Raw genomic sequence first — 26,641 nt, forward strand, 5'->3', positions numbered from 1 at the left:
TCCCTTTATGTAATACGGAGGTAGGGAATTATGGCTCTTTTTTGACTTGTTTACTTCAACTGGCTGAGAAATTCTGGAAGTTGAAGTCCACAAGTCACAAAAGGGCCCATGGTCCCCCATCCCTGATGTAATGGAAGCCCCAAGCAAACAGCCTCCAAGGGCGAGTCTCTCTCACCGCTTCCTTGTAGAGCCTTCAGTCAAGGCGAGGTTTTTTGAGCTTTTCTCTCTTTGCCCAGCCTCGTGCAACCCACAGAAGGCATGTCAAAGAACCCTCTGAATCTTGTCGCCTTGTACTCTTCAGTAACTTTTGATTTAATTGTGTTTTGCTGCAATTTCTGTTTGTTTGAATTGGAGACAAAGCCTTAATAAGAGTTCTAGTTAATTTTCTATCTTGTAATTACCACTCTCATTTTTCTGATAATTGGGCCGTCGCAATTATATATATATTTACTAATCACTTCAGCAGCTCGGTGGTTGCTTCTTGCCGCCACTATTGAGAATGACATGCACACATGTGTGTTAGTGGCAGAGCTCTGAGCCTCCTCCTCCTCCTCCTCCTCCTCCTCCTCCTCCTCCTCTCCTCTCCCCTTTTTAAACTCTCCTCCCCCCCTTCTCCCTGTCGCATCCAAGCCATTTCCCTCGCAGCCCTCCCTAATGAACCCCTCACATGCATTTGACACAGTTGTGTGCGAGAGAAATTGTTTGGCTCCCGCCAAATGTTACACGCTCTGAGTTTCTTGCCTGCAGCATTAGAAGGTTGTATGTGATGATAGATGGCTCTCGCAAGCGGCCAAAAGAGGCAAAGCACGGCGAGATTAAAATAAGTCATTCCTTTGTTAATTTAAATAGGTGCATGCATCATACTTTGCAGAGCACTCGGGGACAGAGCTGGGTAAGGTGGTGGGGAAACTGTGGCAAAAGCTGCCGAAAGATATTTTTAATAGCAAATGAGAATAGATGAGAGGCAAAGTCATTTGCAGCTGATTCCTGTTAGACGTGGCTCTCTTGTTCCAACTGTAGGACTAATGAGATGCCTGTTAAAGTCCTCCACGGTGCCATTTCATTACATCCGGAGCTGTTAGACTATAAACACTGGCAAGCCTCTCTTTCATTCCGGGCCTGGAGGGGGGCACCGCCAAGCCTCCCCACGTGTGCATCCCCCTCTCACAGAGACCGTGCTCTTCCCCTTGAAATAATACGGAGACACACACACCCCCAATTTGCGGAATATATCTATGGGTTCTCTTTTTGTCGGCTGGTTGGTTAATTAGCTCAGCTCTCTCTTTTTTTTAATTCTTTATACACTCCTGGCTTCTTCTGCTTAAATCTAACAAGATTTGGGGTTGCTAAGTGTAAATAAATAGCAACTATGATGGAGGAAGCGAAGGTCAACACAAGAATAATTTCCCAGCTCTTTGTTAATTACAAGACCATTTGGGTGTTACTTAAATAATCATTAATTTCTCATTTACACTTTCGCTACCTTCTTGCCTGCCCTGTGGCTATCATTGTCCGTTTTCGACTTCCTCTTGCTCGGATTTCTACGTGTGTTTCCCCCACTGCGTAACGCTCATTACTTTTAAATGCAGGGTTTCCTTTTATTTGATTTTGTTTTTTAAAACGTCCTCCATTTGTTTGCCATCAGAGAGTGATGGCGCAATTGACAATTTGGACTCACGCTTTCTCCTTCTTTTTCCTCCCTCCCTCCCCTGCCTTCTCCCCCTACCCGTGGCCAAAACGGGCTTGTAGGAATCTCCTGTCCTTCCGGTTGGGGAGTTCTCGGAGCCATTTGTACACTTCATCACTCAATGGTAAGCTTCGTTTGCAAATGTGCCGTGCCCTCGATGTAAATGACACATGCCATTAACTCCCCATATCACAGGACCTTATGGCTTCCTCTGAATCCTTCCAGGGCTCCAGGGACCTGGCGGGGCTGGGCCAGCTGGGCCAGCAAAGCTGAGCAAACTGTTTAAATTATGTAAACGTTATTTACACAAAGGGTCATAAAAGTACTTCGGAGGGGGACTTTTTTGCCCCCACCCATTTTTTCCATAAACAACTGCATTCTCGGAGAACCGGTGCCATGCGTTTCCACAGGCACACAGGCATGTGTTCGAAATCCCTTGAATGAAGATGATAATCGTATTTACCTTTCTATTATTCAAGCATTTCTCTTCTTACTTAGAAAAATACACTCCACTTTTGAAGGGTCTAAACTGCAGCCTTGATAAATTTGGGGGCTTTTCATTTGGAAGAAATTTTATGTGGGTCTGTCTTTGGGAGGTGTTCTGATGGGGCTGCATCTTTTAAACCACACTGTAGGGCATGTTTTCATTCTTCTAGACAGACTGCCTTGGTCAGCCAGGAATGCTCCTTAGATTAAGCAGCGCCATTAAAAGGAAGCAGATGTAGTTTAAAGTCGGAATCTTCTGAGCACCAAAAGGTTAACTTACCATAGCAAAGATATGTTCAATGCCTCTTTTATATGGAAAGATGATAAACAAGTATTTGAAGGCTAAAAGAACAAGTAACTTATACAGTCTAAACATATGGATGAGAGCTAGAATTACTCTTTTTCTTCTCAAACAAAATAGCTTAATTTTGTAGAGGAATGGAAAACAAAACAATCCACACACCAAGGCATGCACTTACTAAAATGTAATAGTAGCAACCTCGCATTATATGGAGAAAGACAGTGGGCATATCAATAAAGTTGCACCACTTTAAAAGAACTGAAAGTCTATTCTCTTTTGTGGAAGGGATAGGAGAGAGAAATGTTCAAAGCTACCAATTTAAAAAAAATCACTCACAGCACCACACAGAATGGGGCCAGCCGCTTGCAATAAATACTAATAGGAATATCCCTGTTGAAAAATACTGATGCTGGCAGTCAAAATTGCCCGCCCCCAAACACTTTCCTTTGTTCTAATTTTCCTTTCCTTTGCAAGTAAAGTTTTTGACTGATGTCAATAGAATTTACTTCGAATGAGGTAACCAAGTGGGAGAAGCCTTGGAATAAATGCTGATGACAGAGGCCTCTCCTGGAATATTCCAAAGGGAGGTATTTTTTTTAAGAGAGAGAGAAGGAATTAACAGTGTGACTATTGTTAATTGAAATAATAAATACAAAGCTTATGTTTATTATAAGACTGATCCACTTTGGGGTAGATTAGATTTCTGTAGTAAAGCTGGAACGGTGGATGATCTATCTTGCTGTACCTTTCCACTTCTACCCAGAGATTAATCAGAAAGCATATTGTTTTTATATTTTTTTAATTGAGGCAGGAGGAGGGCTAACCTCTACAGATACCTCCACAGATGTCAGGTGGAGGCATAAATGATAGCACACAATAGCCTCCTTCTCCCATAAGACCCAGCTACTTTGGAATGTCAGATTAAGCATGTTGCCAAGGTGGCTTAGAACATCTTGCAAAGAGTGCAGCCCTCGGTTGGTTTTGCAGGCGAGGGAAGCAACGAGGGAGCTGTTGCTGCAGTCAGGATTGGGAAATGACTGGGGACGGCAGCAGAGTGGGGCTTGGCCAGTTGTGCAGGAGGACTCTGGGAGCTTCACATAATTCTGTGGAGATTCTCAGTCATCCATGTTTGTCCCAAAAGTGCTTTTTCAAAAGGCGATTGGACTGTCTTTGTTTTTCCTTGATCTTCTGATTGAAAAACTGAAGAAGCTTCTTGAATGAGAAGCGAAACATCTTCAAGGAAAAACAAAGCAATTCCAGTTGCCTTTTGAAAAAGCACCTTTGGGACCCCACATAATTCCCATCTGATACCCTGGCCCTTATTTGCCTTTCAAAAATGGCACTGTAATGTGGGAATTGAGTAGTACGAACTAAAAAAATCCAGATTCCTTCCAGCTTCTTTCTCCCATCCACTGCATGGCAGGAAATAGGGCAGTTGTAGGATTGCAGAAGTAACCATTGCATCAAACTAATAAGGGCCTGTTTTAGAAAATGATGGGATTTCCAGGGAGACTGAAGGGTATTTCACAAAAAAAGGAAACCCAACAGGAACAGCAATATTGCAGCTGGAAAACTTGAAATTTTGTAGGACTCTAACAAGCTGGACCAAAGAATAAACAGTAAACTCAGTGGCAGAAGTGAACAGAATTCCTTTTTGGCTACTGTTTGGAGGGAATGTTTTTATGGGCTTCTGTTGAGTCATCCTGGATGATCAGGGTTTGTCCTAAGCCTGCTTCCGCAGTTTTTCTTGAGTCCCTGACATGTTCTAAACGAGCATCTAAAATGTGTTACAGCAAATGGCTCGTTCCTTCTTAGCTCATTGAAGCATAAAATATTTTTTCTTTAAAAGACATCATTTGGGGCACTTTTTAAAGCAATCTTTCAACATTCCCCCTTGGTTGGTACAGTTTAGTTTATGACTGTTGCTCAAGCATCATGAGATATTTAAGAATCTTCACTGTTCTTGGGACATTTCCTAACTTCTTTTTTTTCTCCGTGTTTTCAGTATGAGGAAGCAACCAAAAGAACGACCAGCCCCCGAAGAATTAATGGTGAGTTGATCTAGCTCTACATCCTTGGAGACATACACCCCAAAAAGTTTATTGATTTATGACACATACAAACTTGTTTATTGTTTTTCCCCATAAGTTAACTAATATCAAATCTAAACTTTGCTTCCAGCACTGGCATCGAGCAAATATTATTGAGACATGCATTATCTCATTTCATTAGCATTGTTAATTGACTTTGGTAAAATTTAGGGGTAGGATCAGCCATGCATTAGCAAAACCTTCTTGGAACTTTCTGGCCTTTAGGTCAAAAGAGGCTTTCTGTCGAAGAGATTATTCAGTCCTTCCTAAATTTGGGGAATTTTTTTTTTAAAAAAATAATAATCCAGGTGTGTGTATGTGTGTAATCAACATCAGCATTTGTGATATCCAATACTCTATATAGTATTCTTATTATGAAATGGGAGAGCCAGACTTCACCTTGCTAAGGTTTCTAAAGAAAGACCCTCATTTCCTCAAGTTTCCTTTGTTTCTCTCTGTTGGTAACAGCATGAGAGATGAACATGTTTCTTTTTCCTTCTTTCTTTAAAATGAGATGTATTTATTTCCCTATTCATTTTTTATGGTTATTGAATTTCTATACCACCCAACTTCCAATGACTCTGAGCGACTCATGAAAAAACATTTTCGAAAGAATAAAGGCACCAAGATCCTAAAAACCTCAATACCTGCTTAGTTGTACATCATTTTGGGGAGATGAGAGGTGTTGGGTACTTTGTATATATCAGGGGAAAACAGAGGAAGGCAGATGCCAAGTTCCCACCAAAGTTAAAGAATGATGGTCACAATCCATAAAATCATGCAACTCCTGTTGCACCCTAAATAGTACTTCAGGCTTGTCTTCTTCAAACAACCGGACCCACGTTCATATGCTGCAGACACTGCTCAGTGTATGTGTGAAACTGCTTTGGAATCTAGTGCTAGGCACAGTAGTATTTGGGAATGGAAGCTGTTGTTGAACATGTCACTGAACTGATCCCAGCATCCCAAATGCTGCTTTCTCAGTTCTTTCTTCATGATGGTGAGACATTTTACCTTGAATCTATTTTTGAAAGCCAGTAATTTCTGTTGATGTTGAAAGAGCATTTAAACAACTCTTGATATACCTAAACGATGTAGAACGTGGTATTTTTCTCCACACCACCCATTCTATTTCTGAGTACTGTTGGTTGAAGCTGCCTTAATTTGCCCCTTTTTTTATTAACTTGGGATGGTTGGAAGGTTCCCGCACTTAGTCACATCTGAGAGAACTTGGAACAGGTTCTAGAGATGGAGATGCATTTACCTTACACAATGTTATTATTCTATGCCTGGGTGGCTTGACTATTAAACCAACAGAACAGGGTTTCATAAAATCCGTAGCTCTTTGTAAATGCATGCTTTCTGTGATGCAATAGGCCCGGCACTTATAAATAAAACATCTGCAGATCACACTTCACAACCCTCCGTATATATCTGTGTGTGTGTGTGTGTGTGTGTGTTCAGAAGCTATAACGCCACTACAGGGTGTAAAGCCATAAAGACGGAGGCCAAGGGGTGAGTGCCGATAGGAACAGAGACGCTGAGTTATATATCTTTCCAACTACCTGCCCTGAAGTGCTGGGTTCAACTCATAAGGCAGCATCTTTCCCCCTTTAATAATTAAAAAAAGCATGACAGCTTCAGAAAGAGAATTGGGCTTCTTTTAAGAAGGCTGCTTTTTCTCCTTTGAAAGTGGGCTTCTAAAATAGCTGCTTAGCCAGCAAAGTTGGCCTTTCATTACTGACAAGATCTTCTGCTCGTGGAGAGAAGCCTGGTTGAGGTCTTCTTTGCTTATGGACCTGTGAGTTGGCCACACCTACAGTTCCCTTCCTTCTAGGGTGGATTCCTGGACTGAGAGTGGTTCCCTAGATTGATTTTCCAGATTCATCCTGATTTGGTTCTGATTTTTGCTTATACTGCAGAATTGCAGATGGGTGGATGCCAACATTAGAATAGAATAGAGCTGGAAGGGACCTTGGAGGTCTTCTAGTCCAGCCCCCTGCTCGAGCAGGAGAACCTACCATTTCAGACAGAATGAGACCATGACACTTTACAAAAGTGATTTTATCAGTTATATTGGAAGGATATTTTTTTAGCGATGATGGCATTCTCTCCTGCAGTTTCCCGAAGTCTTGAAAGATTTCAGACAGATTTTCTGTTTAATCAGGAAAGGGGGAAGGAGCTGAAAAGACAGCCACTTACACAGCTGCAGTTATTTTTCTAGACTTTCTTGTTTTCCTCAGGTTAGGAAGCCTACAGTCTGCTGATGTGTTCAAGTAATATTTTCATCTTAACCATACAGTTGAACTGCACTAATTTCTCTGTACTGTTTCAAATGCCATCCTAGGGGTAGATTTCTGAAAAACTTTTAGCAAGACAACATGAGGCATTGTCTATGTTTTGGACAGATACATTGAGTTTTGCCAATGAGACAGCAAGAGAGAAAGGGTTGGGCCTAGATCAGTTGGAGCAAAGACCGAAAATTAAGCTACTATAGGTAGCTCTTGACTTACAATCACAGTTGGGACCAGAATTTCAGGCACTAAGGGATTTGGTCATGTGACCAGACCTGATTTTACAACAATTTTTCTGTGGTCATTAAGTGAATCCAGCTTCCCCAATTCACTTTGCTTGTCAGAAGCCACTGGGAAGATCCCAAATTATGACCACATGACTACAAGACACTGCAACCATCATAAATGTAAGCTGGTGGCCAAATGCCTGAATTGCAGTCTGGTGACCACGGGGCTGTGCAATAGTCGTGTGAAGATGGGTGCAAAGTCACTTTTTCTGAGGCCGTCGTAACTTTGAACCCCCATTAAACAAACAGTTTCAACCTGAGAAAATTCCTGGACAAGACCAGCTCTCTAGCTCATTCCAAAGCTATAGAATGAGAAAAATGCTACAGACTCTTCAGGCTGCATGGTTACTTTAGAATACTACAGATCATTTAATCTAATAAACAATGGCAGCAAAGTGAATACAGTGGTGCCCTGGTCCTCGACGTTAATTGGTCATAGGAGGCTGCGAAACTACGAATGCCAAGCAAACCAGGTAACTTGCAATATGAACCTTGGTTTTGGCCAGGAGAAACTTTCTGTCTGTCCTTTTTCCTGGGTCATTCACCTTCCCCTGTTTTGCAGCGTTTCGCCTCTCTGTTAGCTGAATCATGAAACATGGCTCCAAAATCCAGTTTTTACAGTTACTTATCATCTTCTTTTGCAACATCTCTGTGAAATGCTGTCCACCAGAACTGGGCCTTGTAACAAGACATGCACTTGTATCAAAGTCCACTGAGAAGGCCTTCCACAGGAGAAAAGAATTTGCTTCCATCCTTTGTGAAAGTGTTTACGCTCAGAGAGAACTTTCGACAACATGAATGCAAGGCCCCTCAAAGTCTACTCCAAGTGGTGCTCTGTCCCCCTTTCACTGGAGAGTCCCTCTGATGTGCCCCTACCAATGTTGCTTCCGTGTGTTGATGATGTTGTCACAACAGTAGCTGAAGCAAGCTTTGAATCGGAGTGCGTCGCTTCCTCCTTCCTCCCTTACATCCATCCTTTGCAACACCTTATGGCCCCATTTCACCCGGCTGCCGTGCTTGCATCCTTCATAAACGACTGCTCGGTCAAAGAGAGGGCCTATCCCCGCCTGCTTACAAAGGGTGGTTGATTTTAAAAGGCAGGAAAAAGGTGTCTGTTTATCTGTTGGTCAGAGGGACGCAGCCGTATACGAGAGGGACACACGTGGGACTCCGTCATGCGGTGATGCGCTTGGCTTTGGTCACCGTTGATTTTGGCCTCAGTGGCACCATTTTCCCAAAGCTTTCAGTTCCTAAGCTCTATTTAATGGAATCTATGCATAGTAAGTAACCAGGTCAGAGAGAGACAGCCTTCCCCGTTTGAGATCAATCGCTGGCTAATACTTTATCTAGGTCACTTTATTATCTCGTGGCGATGCCATTCCCATCCGCCGCCTCCTTTTGTAAGACACACTTCAGCTGTGGGGAAAGTGTTAGCGCATACATATTAAAAACATATACCCATTCTATCTGTATGTAAATGCACAAGGCACAGCTGGATATTGCCAAGGAGTTTGATTTACTAATGGTTATTATCTGTTCTCGCTGTTCAGTAGCAGGGAGAGTTCCAGCAAGCATCCGCACATGGAAATTGTCTCCCAGAAGTGCTAGCCTGCTTTTGAGAATTGTTTAGAAAGGCGGCCCGACTACTGGGCCTTTGGCATGACCGTGTTTCTGAAGAGGCTCTGGCAGCCCCTCGCTGAGTCCTCCTTAGAAAGCATGTCCTCTTCGCTGAAAGCAGAAAAGGTCCGGGGGGGGGGTGTCCTGAAAGCCACCCCTCTTCCCGACTGCCCTCCACTGCAGAATAGAAGGCACCTTGCAGAAAGCTGTATCTCCACCCCAAGGAAACTGGAGGCACCTCGACTTTGTTCACTGAAGCCCCCCAAAAGAAACAGTGGCCCTGGATCACCTTTTGTGGATGCTGGGGTTTCTTCTCATCCCCCCTTTGCCTCCAGCTGACTCTTCAGGAAAAGGGATAAAGAGTGTCTATCTAAATCGATCTTCTATCATCTGTCTATCTATATCAAATGTCTTCAGCCTATCAATCGACTATCATCTAGCTAACAATCTTCTAGCAATCATTTCTCTATCTATCTCGTCTGTCTGTCTGTCTGTTGAATTTCTGTGCCGCCCATCTCACTAAAACAGCCACTCTGGGTAGCTTACAATATAATAAAAGAGTTAAAAACTGCTTAAAAATATAAAATTAAAATAAAAAGGTTAAAAATTAAGAACCAAGATGATGGGCAGCCTGGAAGTGAGAATCTCCTCTACCCCATGAGCCGCCCCAAGATAGCAGGCCCAGGCCAAAAGGCAGAGCCAAGCTATTCTGGAAAGCCAGGCAGGGGTGTGTGGATCTGACCTCTATTTGTCTGCACTCAGAGCCTGCCTGGGTTAACCAGAAGTGCCATTTCAGAAGTTACTCAAAATGGACTTTTCCTGCTTTTCCTCCTGCACAGATACACACAGTGAATGAAGGCAAATATACGTGTCCCAGGATGCAGGATCCAATCTGGGTCAGTCTACCAGAATGTAGTAGAGAGACGTTCCCTGAGGATGGGCTCCACCACGAGTCCAAAAGATTGGAAGACTAAACCTCTGGTCCTGGTGATCGACCCAGATTGGATCGTGCAGATATACACAATCTCTACTTTGTACTCTTTGACACATTTGTTTTGCGCTTGTTTCTGATTATCTTTAATCTTTTTGACCTGGAAGACACCTTTGCATCCCCAGCAGTTGGGGCCAGTTGAGATAAAGAGCCTCTGCAGGACCCATCAGGACAGAACAGGCTCTCCTTTTGATTCACACATGGCGGTGTGTTTGGAACCTCATTGTAAAGGGCCAACTGGAGGAAGGGTGGAGGTTACTCATAAACATTCATTAATTAGGTGCCTCACTGAGGCATTCCGGGGGATGATGTCAGGATGCAGGTACAGAATTATTCTTTGCATTAAATTGCATCTTTATGCAATAGCATGCTTGCACCAATATCAAAAATTGTCATGGAGATTTGGATTGTTTTATGTAAAGTGCATTGTCTTGCGGTCCATCTAACCCAAACTAGGCTTGTCTCTGGAGATTCTCAGTCACGCAGGTCATGGTTGTCCCAAAGGTGCTTTTTCAAGAGGCAACTGGACTTTCTTGTTTTTCCAGGAAGAACTGAACTGAACTGAAGAAGCTTCTTGGGTGAGAAGCCAAAATCCCTAAGTTCAACTTTTCCCTCCCTCAGTTCCCTCCCATTGCCTGCCCCCACCAGTGGGGCTCAGGCAGGATGTTTTCATGAGGATCAGTTCAAGGGTAGGACGGTGTGCAGCTGGTATGCTTGGTGACCTTGAAGCAGCTTCTCAAAGAGCTGTAGCACTTACTTTTGTTTTCCTGCTAGCCTCCCCCCAGGTCATGGCAGCCTGTCCCACACCCACAGTCTCCACAATCTCCATGCAACTTCTAAAGCTGGAAGATCTACAACTGATGCAACCAGGCCTAGTTTTGCTTGTGCCTCAAAATATATGTCATCTAGAATTAATATTCAGGAAAAAAAGAAATATAGGTGTGGTTGTGCATGTTTTCCATTGTCCACAAGGTCTAATGCATGCAACTAAATAGCAGCCACAGGTATGGAACTAGTTCAGGGTTCATTATTGTTGACTGATTACACTGTCAGGAAGCTGAACCGATTCGCAGCAAGTGATAAAATTAGCTTTTTTTACTTGATTCTTTAAAAGAATTACCTTTTCCCTGATTCTCCTTAAAAGAAGATTTTCAAGTTACTTAATAAAGAGATCAAATATTTTAAAAATCCAGGATTAAAACTAAAAGCAAATAAAAGCAGGAAAATACTCCCTTGACACAGTCAGAATTAAGAGGACAGGAATGAGTTAAAACTCCCAGGAGAAGCCATTTCAAAATGTTGACACTGAATGTAACTACCACCAGGAAGTCCCTTTATCCTGAAGCCCCCTTGTGCCCGCCCCACAATTGTCCTGCCTCTCTCCAAAAACCGTGCAAATGCACCATCAGGCCCTGTGGGACACTAGACTCCTTGCATGGTTGTGTGAACAGATTTGAGAGTTACAGCAGGCTGACAAGATGATGCTTGCTTGTTAATCTAGGACACCATCCACCAGGGACCCTTCCTACACCAGCCCCACTGAAGTGAGTTGTGTTTGTGTGCCAATCCCTTCACAATTGGTCTCAGCAAGTAAAAATAGACTTTAAAATAGGTTGAATTGGCAGGAGTTCAGCGTGGGAGGGGGAGATGCAAGAACTGAAATTTTCTCTTGACATGATGTGTGAAGGGTCTCAGGGTCCCATTAGGGAATGGGAATTTTGATCACCTTAATTGGCTATTCACAACTGCAAGCCTCCTGGTGCTGGGAAAACCCTCATTCCAGGATCCAGTGCATGGCCGTGAAGTATTTTCCATCCTGGGCAGCAGTTGTGGTAGCTAGGCTGGATTTGTAGGAATTGTTGTCCTCCTCACCATCACTGTGTATAGAGTTGAGAAAATGCAGGATCTCTGTGAAGAACACCTAGGCGGAAGGCTCCTTCATTGGACTGCCTGATGAGTGACAGTCTTTCCTTATTACAGGAACTTTCTTTGGTCAGGCTGCCCTGTGGTTGGGATGTCCCCCTTCCCCCTCCAAGCTCTGCTTTATCAAACTCTGAATTCCCGGTGGTGAAGGAGCCTTTTAGCACCTTGCTTGTCTCCATCCCTGGGGGCAGCTGGACCCAGCTGGTTGGGAACAAAGAATGTTCTACTAACAAAGGCCTTCCGTGCTCTCTCCCACCCGCACAGCTTCAGGCATTTTAAAACACACACACACACACACACACACACACACACACACACACACACTGCCAAACCTGTTGAGGATTTGAAGTAGCTTGAGATGTGGAAAGAGTGTTAAGTATTTGTAATGGGGAGATGAGGGCCCCAGGGACACAGGGAGATAAACAACCACAATTAAGACCAAATCTGCCATAGCAAAGAAAATCCAAGCTAACATGGGCCTCAGACCATTTGGGGAGGGGCAGCATTGAGGGTGATAAAGGAATTGATTTCTGTCTTGTTTACACTTTGCCAGCCCCATCTCCATCAACCAGGGAGATAAATATTTCATACGCTCCTGATTTTAGTTAATTTTCCCCCTCCCAGATCCTCACAGTGGGTCTGCTCTCTTCTCACAGTGACCAGGCCTAAGTTTCTTCTGCATTCATACGGAGCAGCTAATTGGCTATGAAGGGCCCCTGTGTTTAAATGGGCTTGACAGGAATTTAAATTTTGTTTCAATCAACCTCTGCCTTTGCAGCCTGCTCTACTTTCTAATTTTTAAATTAAACATCATTTTATATTATTCCTTCTTTACAGACTGGCTTTCAATTCCTAGTTTTAATGTCCACTACAAGCCCAGAGTCACACTTGGGGCTCATGAAGACCTTGCATGCTACTAGTCAATAGAAAAGAGTTCTTTTGTAGAAACCCATCGGCTTTCTTGGAACTGAAGTTCGGCTGTGGAATGCCAACTCCTCAGCTGCCCCAGTTCTGGGGATGTATTTAGCTCCCTGGGAGTAAAGAAAGGAAAGGGAGGTGGTGCCCGTGATCTGCTGGAAAAGACCAGGAGCTGAGTAGTGAAGATCTTGGTTGGTTGGTTGGTTGGTTGGTTGGTTGGTTGGTTGGTTGGTTGGGAGGGAGGGAGGGAGGGAGGGAGGAAGGAGAGTTTGTGGGAAATGGGTGCATGCAGTAGAAGATGAGGATCCCTAACCCATTTTTCACACTTACAATCTTTGCAGCACCCCCATAGTCACGTGATCAAAATTAAGACTGTTGGCAACTGACTCTCATTTATGCCGGTTGCAATCATGTGATCACCTTTTACGACCTTCTGACAAACAAAGTTAATAGGTAAACCAGATACCAGATTCACTTAACAACCGTGTAACTAACGTAATTGCCATGGTTCACCTAATTATGGCAAGAAAGGTTGTAAAATGGGGCAAAACTCAACAAATGTCTTGCTTAGCAATTCTGGGCTGAATTGTAGTCATAAGTCGAGGACTACCTATATATATTTTCTCCCCCAATAGATCCTTCTCCCCAGTAATGGGGAAAAGATTTCACAAGATTTCCTGTATTCCCATTGCATTGCAAAAGAATGCTGTGACTTCTGCCTCAAGCAAAGTTGAGTCTCAGATTATCTAGGTTGTTTTGTTATGGAACTCTGCCTTTCTAGCTAGCTTTTACTAATTACTTAAATGAAGAGGTAGAAGAAATGTTTATCGGATTTGCAGAGATAATATGGAGCACAATAACTGATACCCAAGTAGAAAGAAAATTCAAAACTTTGAATTCTTGAGTTGAATTTGATTTGAATTTGAATTGAATGTGAGGGTTGAAATGGGCTGGAAATTACAGAATGAAGTTTAATTGAGACACATACAAAACTCTTTATTTAAGGAAATAAAAACCCAATCTCTTTATGTCAGGGATAATATCATGTGTGCAAAAGAATTTGGAATAGCAGTTGACTGAAAATCACATTGGAGCAGGCGGATTATAAATGGTTATGAAAAAGGACAAATACAATTTCAGATTGTATCCACCAAAGTATCATTTCCATGTTATTTTTCCAATGTATTCTGCTTTAATCAGATCCTATCTTGAGTTTGGTGCCAACTTCTGGCAACGCTTGTTAAGAAGGATTCAGAGAAATTGAACAGGTTTGTAAAAAAGACAGCAAAAATGACCAGCGAATTAGAATATTTGTGGACAGAGACTGAAGGAGCTGTGTGATAGCCTTGAGAAAAGAGGGCTAGGGAAACATATGAGAGTCCTCTTGAAGTATCTGAAACGATATTCCATAGGAGCTCAGGAATGATTGCTCTTGCTCCAGAATGTAGGACATAGAATGATAGATTTAAATTATAGAAAAGGTAAAGGAGTCCTGCAGATTTTATTCTGCCAGTCATCGCCAACTACAGGGGTCATCTCCGTTTCAGGGTCATTGAGCAGCGCTGTCCAAAGACATTTCCACAGTCGGGTGGCCAGCTTGATGTCATGGAGCGCTGTTATCTTCCCATCTAAGTGGTACTTATTTATCTACTTGCACTTGCGTGCTTTTGAACTGCTAGGTTGGGAGGAACCGGGGCAAGTAATGGGAGCTCACTCCGTTGCGTGGCGCTCGGTTTCCAGCTGACAGGCTCAACGTCTTAACCAGCGAGCCACTGTGCTGTCCCTAAATTACAGAAGATTCTAATTGAGTGCTAGAATGTACAGGTGGACTGCCTTTGATTGAATGTATTTGAAACAGGGATTATATAGAGATGCTTTAATTTGGTTTGCATTAAGCATAATAGTATCCAAGACTTAAATCTTTCCTCCTTCCAGCTCAAGAGATTTGTACTTTTATGCCTTGACCCACAATGTAGATTCTTCAGTTTATGAAAGGACTAGAGTAGATCTTCCAAAATATTACAGATTACCCAATCTGCAGCATTGCACATTTTATTACCTTCTCCCTCCGCCAATGAATCACTTGACTTTCAAGAGATTGGAGTGTGGTGGTGGTTTATGAACTGATTCACGCAAACACTTTTGCAACTCTAAACAGTATTGATCTCTACATCCATTGCCAGCAACCCAGATGATGAGTAAAATACTTAGTCTTGTCCTGGCCCTGTAACAGCGTTGTTGTGATGATCCAGGTAGACCCCATTTCTCCTTAACCCGACTCCATCTAATCTGCCTTGGCAAATTGTAAAACTGTATTTGACTTATCTGGAAGTAACCTTAAATTGTAATCTTGTAAGATTCCTGTGTTATATCCCTCTCTCCTTCTCCTAATGAGGTTATGACCAAATGCTCATTATAATTGCTTTAGACTCCTTTTAATTTTCAAGCTTATTAATCATAAGAAGAGTTATTTAAAATTGCATAAATTAATCTTAGATTAAAAGCCCATCAAAGTCTCAAAACAATTAAGAATAAGTAGGATTTCCCTGGGGCAGCAAGTTTTATTTTAATAGTGTAGCCAGGTGAATATCAGAACATTTGAAGTGCAGGGATGATTAATGTTTCTGACAATTTTGGAGGAGAGATTTTAAAATGGCAACTCCTGAGCTTACTGTATGATTCAAGCCTATTGTCTCTCACATGCGCTAATGAGCCTTTTAATTACAGCGTGGAACAGGGCACAGAACCACACGAGAGGCCACATTCTCCATTGGAAAATAGCAATGGAAAAAAGTCAGTTTTAATTTGGCTCCTTGATGGTGTTGTGTTTTTACTGCTAAAAGCACGGGGCTCATACAGAGGATTGGACAGATCTGCAAGTTTGTGTTCCAACTTGGATGGCCAAATAAAACTCCATTCATTGGCTCCAGTTCCTTGTTTCTGCTTCTCATTCTTTATGCAATAATAGCTTCTTGTTTCTTGTGGAACAGCCTGCCTCCAGAAGCAGTAAATGCTCCAACACTGGACGTTTTTAAGAAGAGACTGGACAGCCATTTGTCCGAAATGGTGTAGGGTTTCCTGCCTGAGCAGGGGGTTGGACTAGATGACCTCCAAGGTCCCTTCCAACTTTACTACTATTACTATTACAATAAAGTATTTCCAATAGGCCAGAGAACAATACTGGATCCATTTAAGAATTAAATTTCAGCACATTCTAAATGTGACATCTGGATGAAGCAGACCCTTTTCTACTTCCTTATAGCCCAATTAGAGGAACAGGAGAAACAGTCGCTGGCTAGTAACAAGCAGGTCTTTGGGGGCAAAATAATCCAGCAGCTCAAGACTTCATTGATATGACCAGCTGGACAGAAAAGCCAAACAGGTGAGGATAGCTGATGGGTCTTCAGCTCTCAGTGGGAGAGGGGATTGGGGCACTCCGGCCCTGCCAGGCTGAGCGGAGAAAGACCAGCCCCATTGTCCCCACTGTGCCTCGCGGCTGGCTATTGCACAACTGATTGGTGCACCAGTTGTTGTGACTCAGCTCTGCTCTCAGTCAGCCCACAATTTAGTAACTGGCAAGGCAACTCTATACACACCCAAGTAAAAGCTAAATTTACTTTATATTTACACACACACACACACACATACACACGTACACACACATATATAATACAACACACACAATATGGTAATGTTAGAAATAAATATTTTATTTATTATAAAATAAATAAACAATCTGGAATGAAGAGAAAGAAAAAATGACTTAGCAAGAATGTGGGAATGCTGTGCTGTCCCTTTGAGTAGTATTTGGAAAGCACAAGTCCATATCACCTTTTCATGCATCAGATGTGGAGCCCAAATTCTCTTTCAGAACATGAAATTCAGACAATAGCAATCTCTGCTAACTGTAAAATAAAGAAGCAAACCAACAATTGGGCAAACCCTTTTGGGTTTTGAGGAGAAGAGGACCGGATGCCATGTCAGGGCTGAACCCCCAAAGCTTTTACCCTATCTAAGGCTGGCATCAAGGAGCCCAACAGTTTGTTTTTGCAATAAGCTGTAATGTGGTTTGTTATCTTATTATTGCTATTTAACAAACATTACAAACATTTATTGCAAATAATATTATTATTGTGACTAATTATAATTATTGATACAGCTTATTGTGGATTATCATAATTTACAGCCAAAATACCCAAGTAAATGTGGTTGGTTTGTTTTCATGTGTGAATCCAGCCCTAATTTTTTGCTTATGATTAAGTGTGACTTAGTGGTTTAGTCAACAGATCTTGGTAAAACAAGCCAGTTTTTGTGTGAATCCAGCCAGTGAGTATCACATTCTATTCAATAAAGAACTCCCCATCAAAGAATACACACAGAACTGCTGTTTTCTGTTTTGTACAGAAGGATTCAAGAGTCGTGCTCAGCTGCAAGGCTCTTGTTTTACAAATCGAACCGTGTGGCCTGAAGAAACACTAATTTCTCTCTTGGCTGAGGCACTGTGGGTTTCCCCCCTTCTCTTTGTGCTGTCCTGATTCAAGTCCTGGGCAGCAAGCGTGCGATGCCCCCAGCCCTAATGTGCCATTAACAATAGGTAATGTACAGGATAATGTTTGACAGGCTCTGGGTTCATTACGCTTCTGAGTATAAGATCTTTCTTGCAGAGGCCCATGGTCCCATTGCATTATATCACACAATAAAAATATTATTTTAATATCACACCCTAATAAACTGTACTTGAAGTGCCATCGGAGGGCACCACAGTCTTTTCAGCAACTGAGCTTTCAGCTGCAACAGTTGGGAATTTCCATCTTATTTATTCTGATCCAGATATTTCCTCAGATTTGTACCTGAAGGAAAGGCAGTTACTTCTGTGGTTTTGGTGCAGAGATAAACTCAGCTTTTCACTTTTGCTTACCATTGTGAAGCAGAGCAAAGCCTTATTGCAAAATCCATGTCAACAGCAGGTACCCCCAAGCACGTAGGGACTCAAGATTGAGCCTTTGATGGATTGAAGTTAGTGAGATCAAGAATGCTGTGCTAGACTCTAAAAAGTTTCTGACCAACCTCAAAAAAATGCTTGTAGTGATTTAGAAGTTTGAAGGAGCTTTGAGAATATTTTTCCTTCCCTGACATTCCAAATCTTTAAAGAGGAAGCTGAATTTTAGATTCTTTATTCCATTACTTAATGCATTTAACATACACAAGATGTTAACATACACAAAAAGTATGCCTGAACACACTGGGCTATGCAATAAGTCATTTTGCTTGTCTACATTTGAAACAAAAAGCTGCATAACCAGCCGAAGGGCCTTGTGAAAAATCTTGACCAAAGTTTAAGTGGGCCTCAGCTCACTTTTCATCCTGATCATTTGGTTCTTGTTCTGCTCACTCCCAATATCTCTCTGCAAGAATGTCTAATTGTGTACCAGACCCAGGCACACTTATAAAGAAAGCATTGAAAAAATGATGGCGCAAAAATAAATATCATATTTCTTACAAAATATCCCAAACCTGCAGATATGAAATTCTGATGTAAATAATAAATTTGAATTAAATGAGCAGTTGCAACACTTAGATAAAGTCATTCTCCTTCCACCAGCTGTAACCAAAGAAAGTTTTCCAATAGTAATGTTTGACCAACAAACTGATATGACATTAAAGACTGCCAATCTTTCTGCTTCTTCTGGAAAGCAGAAGCGCTTCTGATTGTTTAAGGACTCAGCGGGTTAGAAAGTTCAGGAAATCAACAGAGCTGAAAGGGACCTTGGAGGTCTTCTAGTCCAACCCCTGCTCAACCATTCTGGACAAATGGCTGTCCAATCTCTTCTTAAAAACTTCCAGTGATAGAGCACCCACAACTTCTGAAGGCAAGCTGTTCCACTGGTTGATTGTCCTCACTGTTAAGAAATTCCTCCTTAGTTCCAGGTTGCTTCACTCCTTGATGAGTTTCCATCCTTGCTTCTTGTCCTGCCCTCAGGTGCTTTGGAGAATAGGTTGACCCTCCCTCTTTGTGGTAGCCCCTCAAATAATGGAATACTGCTATCCTGTCTCCCCTAGTAATTATTTTCTCCTGAGTAGTCATACCCAAATCCTGCAAGGGTTTTTCATTCACTTCCTTCAGAAGCAGAGCGAGAAACTACACGTTGCTTGGGGGGGAGGGGAGTGTCATGGCTCAGATCGTTCCCAAAACAAAATGAATGCAATTGATTGGTGGACAATGATCAATGGCGAGGACCAGGGGGAAAGGGGGATTTTACCTGTGCTGGTTTTCGCTGAAAACTTTAGAACAGGCTTTGCTACTGTTATCGGTAAAGTTATACTCTTGTTAAAATATTGTACCAGGCATTTCTTTTGCTGCATTTATCAATGGGACAGTTGACAGGGAGTTTTAACATCTGGATTAAGGATAAATCCAAGAAGGAAGAGGATTGGGAAGGCGCCAGATGTAATTGCTGAATCCTAGGCCACCGCTGGCTCCTCTCTAAAGGTCTTGGAAAGAGTTAATCGCTTTACACAAAATTGGTGGCTCTAAAAAGGCAGCCTTTCTCAAGAAAATGAGATGTGACAAGTTCATTTAAAATGCCTATTTTGTCATTGTTTATCTCATTTTCAGAGTTGGCAAAGAAAATTAGGCTGGCTGACACTCACCCACTAGCATCTCCAGGCCTCTGACCTGACCTGGCTGGGGCTGAATCTTTTGCCCCGAAAGTGTGGACTTTCCCCAGAGCTTAAAGGAGATGCTTGAGCTGTTCCTTTCTACGGCCCTGGAGCCCAAGAGAAACTCCCAGCAAAATGCTGGGGAAATTGACACAGCTTTGCCTTTCACGGGCGAGTGGAGAGTGATTGTTTTTATTGCTTCCTGATAAATTTGGGCCACCGTGTAGGATTAAGATCATGTTGGATCAACAGAGATTTCTTAATGGAGAAAATGGTATATAGTAGGTTAATTAAGCAAGGAACTAGTAAAAAGTGAGGAAAGTTAAGGGGTGTATTTCTTAAAAATTATAGAGAAGTAAATATGTATCTCCATTTTTAACATTCATTGTCTCATACCTAATACAGGCAGCCCTCGACTTACAATAGTCCACGTAGTGACCATTAGAAGTTACAACAACACTGAAAAAAGTGACTTACAACCATTTTTCACAATGATGACTGTTGCCGCATCTCCACGGTCAAAACTCAGATGCTTGGTTCCTATTTTAGGACGGTCGCCGCGTCCCAGGGACACATAATCCCCTTTTGCCACCTTCTGACAGGCAAAGTCAATGGGGGGGGGGAGCCAGATTCACTTAACAACCCTGTTACTAACTTAACAACTGCACTAATTCACTATTAACAGCTGTGGCAAGAAAGGTTGTAAAATGGGGCAAAACTCATTTAGCAACTCTTTCGCTTAGTTTCAGAATTGTTGGGAGTCAATTCTGGTCATAAGTTGAGGACTACCTGTATTTGCCTCCTGGGGCCTTATGCAGGTCCATCCCCTTCACAGAGAGTCTCACAGTGGCTTTCAGCTGCTCACCTTAAGTTCTGGCCTTGTAAGAATGTCGCCTTGATGTGACAGTATCTTCCATCTTCACGTCCCGCCTTGCAGCCCTTGAAGCGTCCTCTCCATGAAGGCAGGGATGTTGTCCAATACTGCCAGAAAAAGCTCTGGATTAAAGAGACAAGGAAGGGCCACGGGACTGAAAGCCATTTTAGGGCTAAGACCAGGAGAAGGACTGAACAGCAGCCTTGACCAGGGGCAGGTGCTGAAGTTGGAGGCGAGCCCAAAGAATAAGGCCCCCGGGTGCCAAGTGGAGGAGGAGCCAAGATATTCCTCTGACCAGTTAGCTTGGCCTTTCCAACCTTGATGGCCTCCTTAGCCATTGACTCTTAACAACAGCTCTGCTGGATCTAGGAATTCTGAGAGGTGAACATCTGGAAGGTGCCACAATTGGGAAGCATTGGATTAACTGTTGGCCCCTCCCTTCTTTAAAGTGAAGCTTGTGGGATACCTCTGCAACATCAGCTCCAGCTCAGGTTGCAATAGCGGAGGGGCCAGATCCCTCACCCACAAAGTCTCTTGTCTGGAGGAGCGTTCACTGCTATAGAAAATGTGTTTTAGACTTCTGCGCATTTACATTTCTGCACCATTACTTGATAAAATGAAGGGAATCTCTACTGGGATATTTAAGAATTGTGGACTTTTTAGATCTGGAGCAATATTATTCAGGAATAAAGGGCCTCCCTCCCCCTCCCCCTGAAGCTGGTGAAGCGCACAAGGACCCCCATTCTCTTTTTTTCCCTCTCTTGTTTTCCATTACTTCCTTCCATGCTTGTTGTGTTCTATTTGTTTCTTCGTTCTTTAGAAATGAGAATGTCGGGTTAACAAATGGGGTCTGTCTCTTTCTAACTGCCTGGAACTTCATTATACCTGCACGAACTGCCAGCTCTATTTCCTTGCCGTTGGCTTGTTCTTGTGCCCAGACCCCTGCCCTCCAGCCTCCTCTCTGCTTCTTCCTGCCCCAGCAGAATCCCCCCCCAAGGGGGGAAACATTGAGACAAAGGTGATCAAGGGCAACTGTCTCTGCTGCTGCTCCCTTTTCTTTTGCTCAAGCTGCCCTTTCTTTTTTTGAGGGGGGGGGGCAAAGAGACCTTGCCCTGAGGCTGGGCAGCTTGGCAAGTGGAACCCACCTGCAGGGGATCTTTTTCTCCCAGCCATTCTTCGGCAGTGGCTGCTGGGCTTTTCATACATGTTGTTTGTTAGGTTGCTATCCCACCACATCTCATGACTCTTGGCCTGTCACAATCGTTACAAAAGATGACAATAAAACATTGAAGTTGAAATTGCTCCACCAAAATCACATAATGCAACCAAAACGTTGACTTCACACCAAAGTTCTCCAGAATAACATGGCTCATTAATTTTTCAGGAGTCTTCATTCCAAGGAAACGTTCTATATCAAGGTCCAGCAATGTCCCTCAAAGCAGCCCCCCATAGGGTCAGACCCACCCTAGATAGAGGGGCTGTCACAGAGGCTTTTGTCCAAAGCACCTGAAGGGCAATGGGTGAAAGCTCCTCAGAGGGAGATCCAGCTTGGAAATAGAGTAAGGAGGAATTTCCAAACGGTGAGAACAATTAACGAATGGAGCAGCTTGCCTCCACCAGAGTTGTGGCTGCACTTTCGTTGGAGGTTTTCAAGAAAAGACTGGACAGCCATTTGATTGGAATGGAGTTTGGTCTCCTGCCTTGGGCAGAGGGTTGAACTGGAAGACTCTGAGGTCCCACCTAGCCCTATTCTTCTGGGTTCTGTAGTGGAGAATGTTTATTTTTTTTAACATGTTTTTCCAAAGCTCTTGCCAGCCATAGGAGACCCAAGAAGGCAAACACTCCCATGTTTGCCCTCAACTCTCTTCCAAGGACTGGAATTTTGGCTTACTGTTCAGTTGCCAGTGGTGGCAACAAACGACTTGGCCCATTTTTCTCGGAAAAAGGAGATTTGTGCTGGAAATCCGCGGATTCTGCCTAATGGCTGATCTTACTATAGCTCTGGGAATCTGCTCCCTTGTCTTCAGCCTCTTGATTTGTTCCTTGACTCTTGTTGGGTTTGTGACTGCTTATTTAAAAGGCAAGACAGGTAATTTCAGCCTTGACTGTGAAGGAGGGCATCTTTTCTGTTCCTCCAGGGATCTCCATGAGTTTACAAACAGTTAAGCAAATTTAACCTTGTGGCATTTGGTGAAGAGTGATCAGTGTAAGGAATCTGGGTCCTGAAGAAATAAACATGGGATTTGAGCAGAAGGACATGGAGAGGGGGGGCAGAGGGGTTTGGTTTGGGTCCTGACAAATACCATATTAGGCAATTAAAAAAAACATGCTGAAAGCTAAAAGTATACACATTCTTTCCTTTCCTCAATTCCTTCTTTTGTAAGAATCTAGATCAGAATTTTTCAACCCTGGCAAGTTTAAGATGTGTGGACTTCAACTCCCAGAATTCTCCAGCCAGCATTTTACCTTCTCCTGAAGGTAAAATATTTGTTGGGTTCTTTGGTTTCTTCTTGCACAAAACTATCTAGATCAGTGTTACTCAACCTTGGGAACTTTAAGATGTGTGGATGTCAACTCCCAGAATTCCCTAGCCAGCCATGCTGTCTGGGGAACTCTGGGATTTGACGTCCACACATCTTAAAGGTTGAGAAAAATTTATTTAGAGGCAGGGGGAAAAAACAAGGCAGGGAACACTATTCATCAGAAGAAGGAAAGATTTGAAGTCAAGCAGGGGTGGCTATGGTGCATCTGAGGACACACTTACCCTGGGACAGAAATGGGGGAATTTAGAATAATCTGAAAGGCCTTCCTAAGCTTTAGTGGAGGAGGCACGTTGTTCCCCTCAGGTCCAAAGAGGAGATTAAATAAATCTCCATCTTCCTAATGTGATTACACCTCAAAGCTTCTTCTTACTAGCCTTTTCCTCTCTCCCTGTCCCCAGACCATCTGTGCATCCCCCCCTCTGTGCCTGACTGCCCTTTTTCACACCGGCCCTTCAGCCCAACTGGCCTCAGATTTCCTGTGTATTAAGTTGTTCATTTTGAAGGAAGTTATGTGTTCTGGAGAAAAGTAAATCAAGTCACTTAGACCTCTAAAAGAAGGCGCTAGTTGCACATTTTCAAAATTATTTCACAGCTCCCCTCTCATCCCAAATCTAAGAGTAGAGAGGCACCTTAGAGAACAGTCCTGTTGCACAGCCTTCTGAGAGTAGGACATCAGGCATTACATGCCGGTCTCATGTGGCCCAACACAAAGCACAGAAGCTGGTAGCGTCAGACGAGGCTTTCAGATCTCTGCTTCTGCTCTTTGCTTTTCAACCTTCGCAGTAATTCAGAACCCTAGAACGGTGTTTCTTATGCTCAATCACTTGAAGATGTGTGGAGTTCAGCTCCTAGAATTCCTCCACCAGCATGGCTGGGGAATTCTGGGAGTTGAAACTCACACACCTAGTTGCCGTGGTTGAAAAACACTGCACTGGGGGTTGTCTCCTTTTGCCTTCTTAGATGATCCTGGACTCAAGAAAGGAAAGGGGCTTCTCCGTGGCTTCCATCTTTTGTCTCTGTGTAATTGCAGAGCCCATATTTTCTCATGACTTTGTGACCTGGGGATGAAATATGAAATGTATCAAAATTAATACAGGAGAATGTTTCTAGAACGTGGGAAACCTATTTGTCTTCTCTTCAGCTGCTTGAAAAGCCCTTCTCAATTCCCAGGATGTATTTGTGTGCTCAAATTGAGCCTTCAAAAGAAAAACACACAGTTTATTTTTAAACTTTTAAAAAACCCAGAGAGATTGATAGTTATACATAAGGTACATATTTCAGTGATAAAACTCCCTCCTTTTTTTTTAGTAGACTGGTTCACAGTCGGGATTTCTTGCAAAAATCTTTAGTAGGGTGACAAGAATCTTGCATTTCCTTCACTTCTCAGCTATTTGACCCTCTTGACTGAAGCCGCTTTTTGTTCTTTTAGGGCCACCTCTTTATTGTGCAGTACAATGATGGGAACGCTGAAGTTGTCTCCATGTGGGTGTGCCGGACCCTGGAGGAGAGGCGTTTGCAGCAACAGGGATCCCAGTGAGCGGAAGACATGTGCTCTCTGAAGAGCTTCCCAGCAAACACATTTCACAGCTGAGCCTGCCGTGATCCCCTTTCTTCAAGCAATTCAGTGGATGTCCTTTGCCACTCCTCTCTCACTGCCTCCTGCATCCTTAAGACAATAGGAGCATATATTTTATTAAACCGAATGTATATATATTGGCCTCCAAGTATTTTATACACTTTGGGACCTTTGCTAGCTACCGTAAATATAAGGACATGAGCAGAATGGAGGTGGCCATCCTGTGGACCCAGTCATGTGCCTGCTTTGGATTGGGATTTGAAATTGAATTCTTAGATGATGGACCAGTGAAACAAAATGGATCAAGATGAAAGAATAAAAAGGTGTAAGCAATATCTGCCAAAGAGTATGTGCTAAATTTATTTTTGGAAGAGACAATTGTGTGCTTACACTCTCCTCTATACCCATTCTTTGTGTAGGATGAGGTGGACACCAAGGACATCGGGAGATTTTAGCAGAAGATAAGGGGGGAAAGTTGGATTGGGTTTTTATTTGTTGATGATGTTGTTATTACGTTGAGCAGTAGAACAATTCCTTGGGATTGAATAAGTCTAAAGTTCATTCTTAGGGGAATTCTTGCCTGAACTGCAGAAGAGATGCTGCTGGCCATGGTTGATAGCAAAGTTGGACCCTTCGATGGGAAAATTCCTTTGTTCCTATTCAGCAAGCCTAAAATATACTTAAGTAACTGATATCGCTCTCTCTCTCCCTCCCTCCCTCCCTCCCTCTTTCTCTCCCCCCCCACCCACTCACACAAATGTTGCCTGAGGCTGATGTGACTTATCATTCATTTATTCAATTACCGTATTTTCCGGTGTATAAGATGACTTTCTAAAGCATGCAAATCATCTCCGAAGTCAGGGGCCATCTTATACGCCGAGTCGTCTTATATGCCGGAAATTATGGTAGTTTCTGGCGTATAAGACGACTTTCTAGGCATGCAAATCGGCACCGAAATCGGGGGTCGTCTTATACGCCGAGTCGTCCTATACGCCGGAAAATATGGTAAATGTGTGCACTTGTGCCACCAACACCAGTTAAAGCTGCAATAGCTACTTGTTTAGAACACCAGGCTAAATTTAGGCTGGGCAGTTGGCGACTCGTCTGGGAATCCATAAAAGTGGCTTCCTGACTTAGCAAGCTGTAATGTTTTATTACCAGACATGGATAATACAGTTCCTCTGTTGGTTCACAAGGTTAAGGGGAGGTGGCGATTGCATCTTCTTACCTAATTCAGGGTTTAGTCTCTTAGATGAATCTCAATGATCCCGGTGATGAAGTCTATCCATTAACGTCGCCAGATGGAGTCATGTGTCAAATGGAGGCCAATTCTAAGAAATGAGGCTGGGAGTTCCGCAATCCTTTGATGTCCTAACCTTCAGTAGCTGCTCTGCAAAAAGTTCAGGTCTCTACCAGAAAGAACAGACCAAAAACAAGAAGAAGGAAATAGTGCTGTAATCCAGCCCACCAACGACCAGCGGCTCTGGCAAGCAGTCTGAAAGAAATCCAGCCTTCGATGGAAAGCAAGGTTTCTCTGCACCCTAAACATGGATCTGTTGCAGATGGTTGCGTCGTAGACTGCCCTACTCAATGTTTGCCCCTTTTCTAAATAATTACGACATTAAAAGACTATGCTGAAAATGTAAGAATTTGGGTCTTTTTCACTGTCTAGTCGTGTCCAACTGCAGAGCGCAGCACTCAGCTGTTTCTTAGCTGAGAGCCGGTTGTTGTCCAAAAAGGTTTCTGTGGTCATGTGGCCAGCATGAGTATATGCCAAAGGCACACAGAATGCTGTTACCTTCCCACCGAAATGGTACCTATTTATCTACTCACATTTGCATGCTTTCGAACTGCTAAGTGGGCAGGAGCTGAGGCAAGGAACGGGAGCTCAACCCGTTGCACGGTGCTCGGGTGTCGAACCTGGGCTGTCAGCCTGACAAGCTCAGCATCTTTAACTGCTGAGTAATCATGTCCCTCATGTTTTTGTTAAATCACTAATATTTCATTATTGTTTTAAATTTGCTTTAGAATAGAAACTTTATTTAGTTATTTGACCATATCAAAAATTGAAAGAACTATTGCAAATATATAAATAGATACAAAGAAAAAAATAAAACATGTTCATAGTAAGCTGTCTTCCCAACAACCCCAATCTTATCTAAATATGCTCTTCTCTTCAAAATAGCATTTGAAATAAAGAGTGCAGGCTTACCAGTGATGTGCAGGTTCCTCCTTTGCAGAATGTGGTATGTTCTTGAGTCTTTTACATGTGCCATTATTCTTTTTAACACATTCCAGTTCCTCTGCTATTGATTCTTGGGGAAGCCCTCCAGAAGGCCCCTGTCTTGGGGTGGCTGAGAGCAAGCAACATTGCTTACTGAGAAGGCTCTGCTT

At 43.0% G+C, this 26,641-nt stretch overlaps 1 protein-coding gene across 8 annotated transcripts in view; it reads left to right on the forward strand.

Moving 5' to 3' along the window:
• The window catches only part of MAP2K5 (mitogen-activated protein kinase kinase 5), a 128,114-nt gene extending 102,226 nt beyond the window's left edge, over nucleotides 1-25,888 (forward strand). For all 8 annotated transcript variants that reach the window (XM_039369649.1, XM_039369651.1, XM_039369654.1 and 5 more), the window contains 3 exons: nucleotides 1,750-1,811; nucleotides 4,480-4,525; nucleotides 24,101-25,888. In XM_039369649.1, the coding sequence (XP_039225583.1) occupies nucleotides 1,750-1,811; nucleotides 4,480-4,525; nucleotides 24,101-24,208 (216 nt within the window). In that variant the 3' untranslated portion in view covers nucleotides 24,209-25,888. The remainder of the gene's footprint in view (nucleotides 1-1,749; nucleotides 1,812-4,479; nucleotides 4,526-24,100) is intronic.
• The last annotated feature ends 753 nt before the right edge of the window (nucleotides 25,889-26,641 follow it).

This window comes from Crotalus tigris, unplaced genomic scaffold (genome assembly GCF_016545835.1).
Source record: "Crotalus tigris isolate CLP2741 ecotype Arizona unplaced genomic scaffold, ASM1654583v1 scf7180000021179.819088, whole genome shotgun sequence".
NCBI lineage: Eukaryota > Metazoa > Chordata > Lepidosauria > Squamata > Viperidae > Crotalus > Crotalus tigris.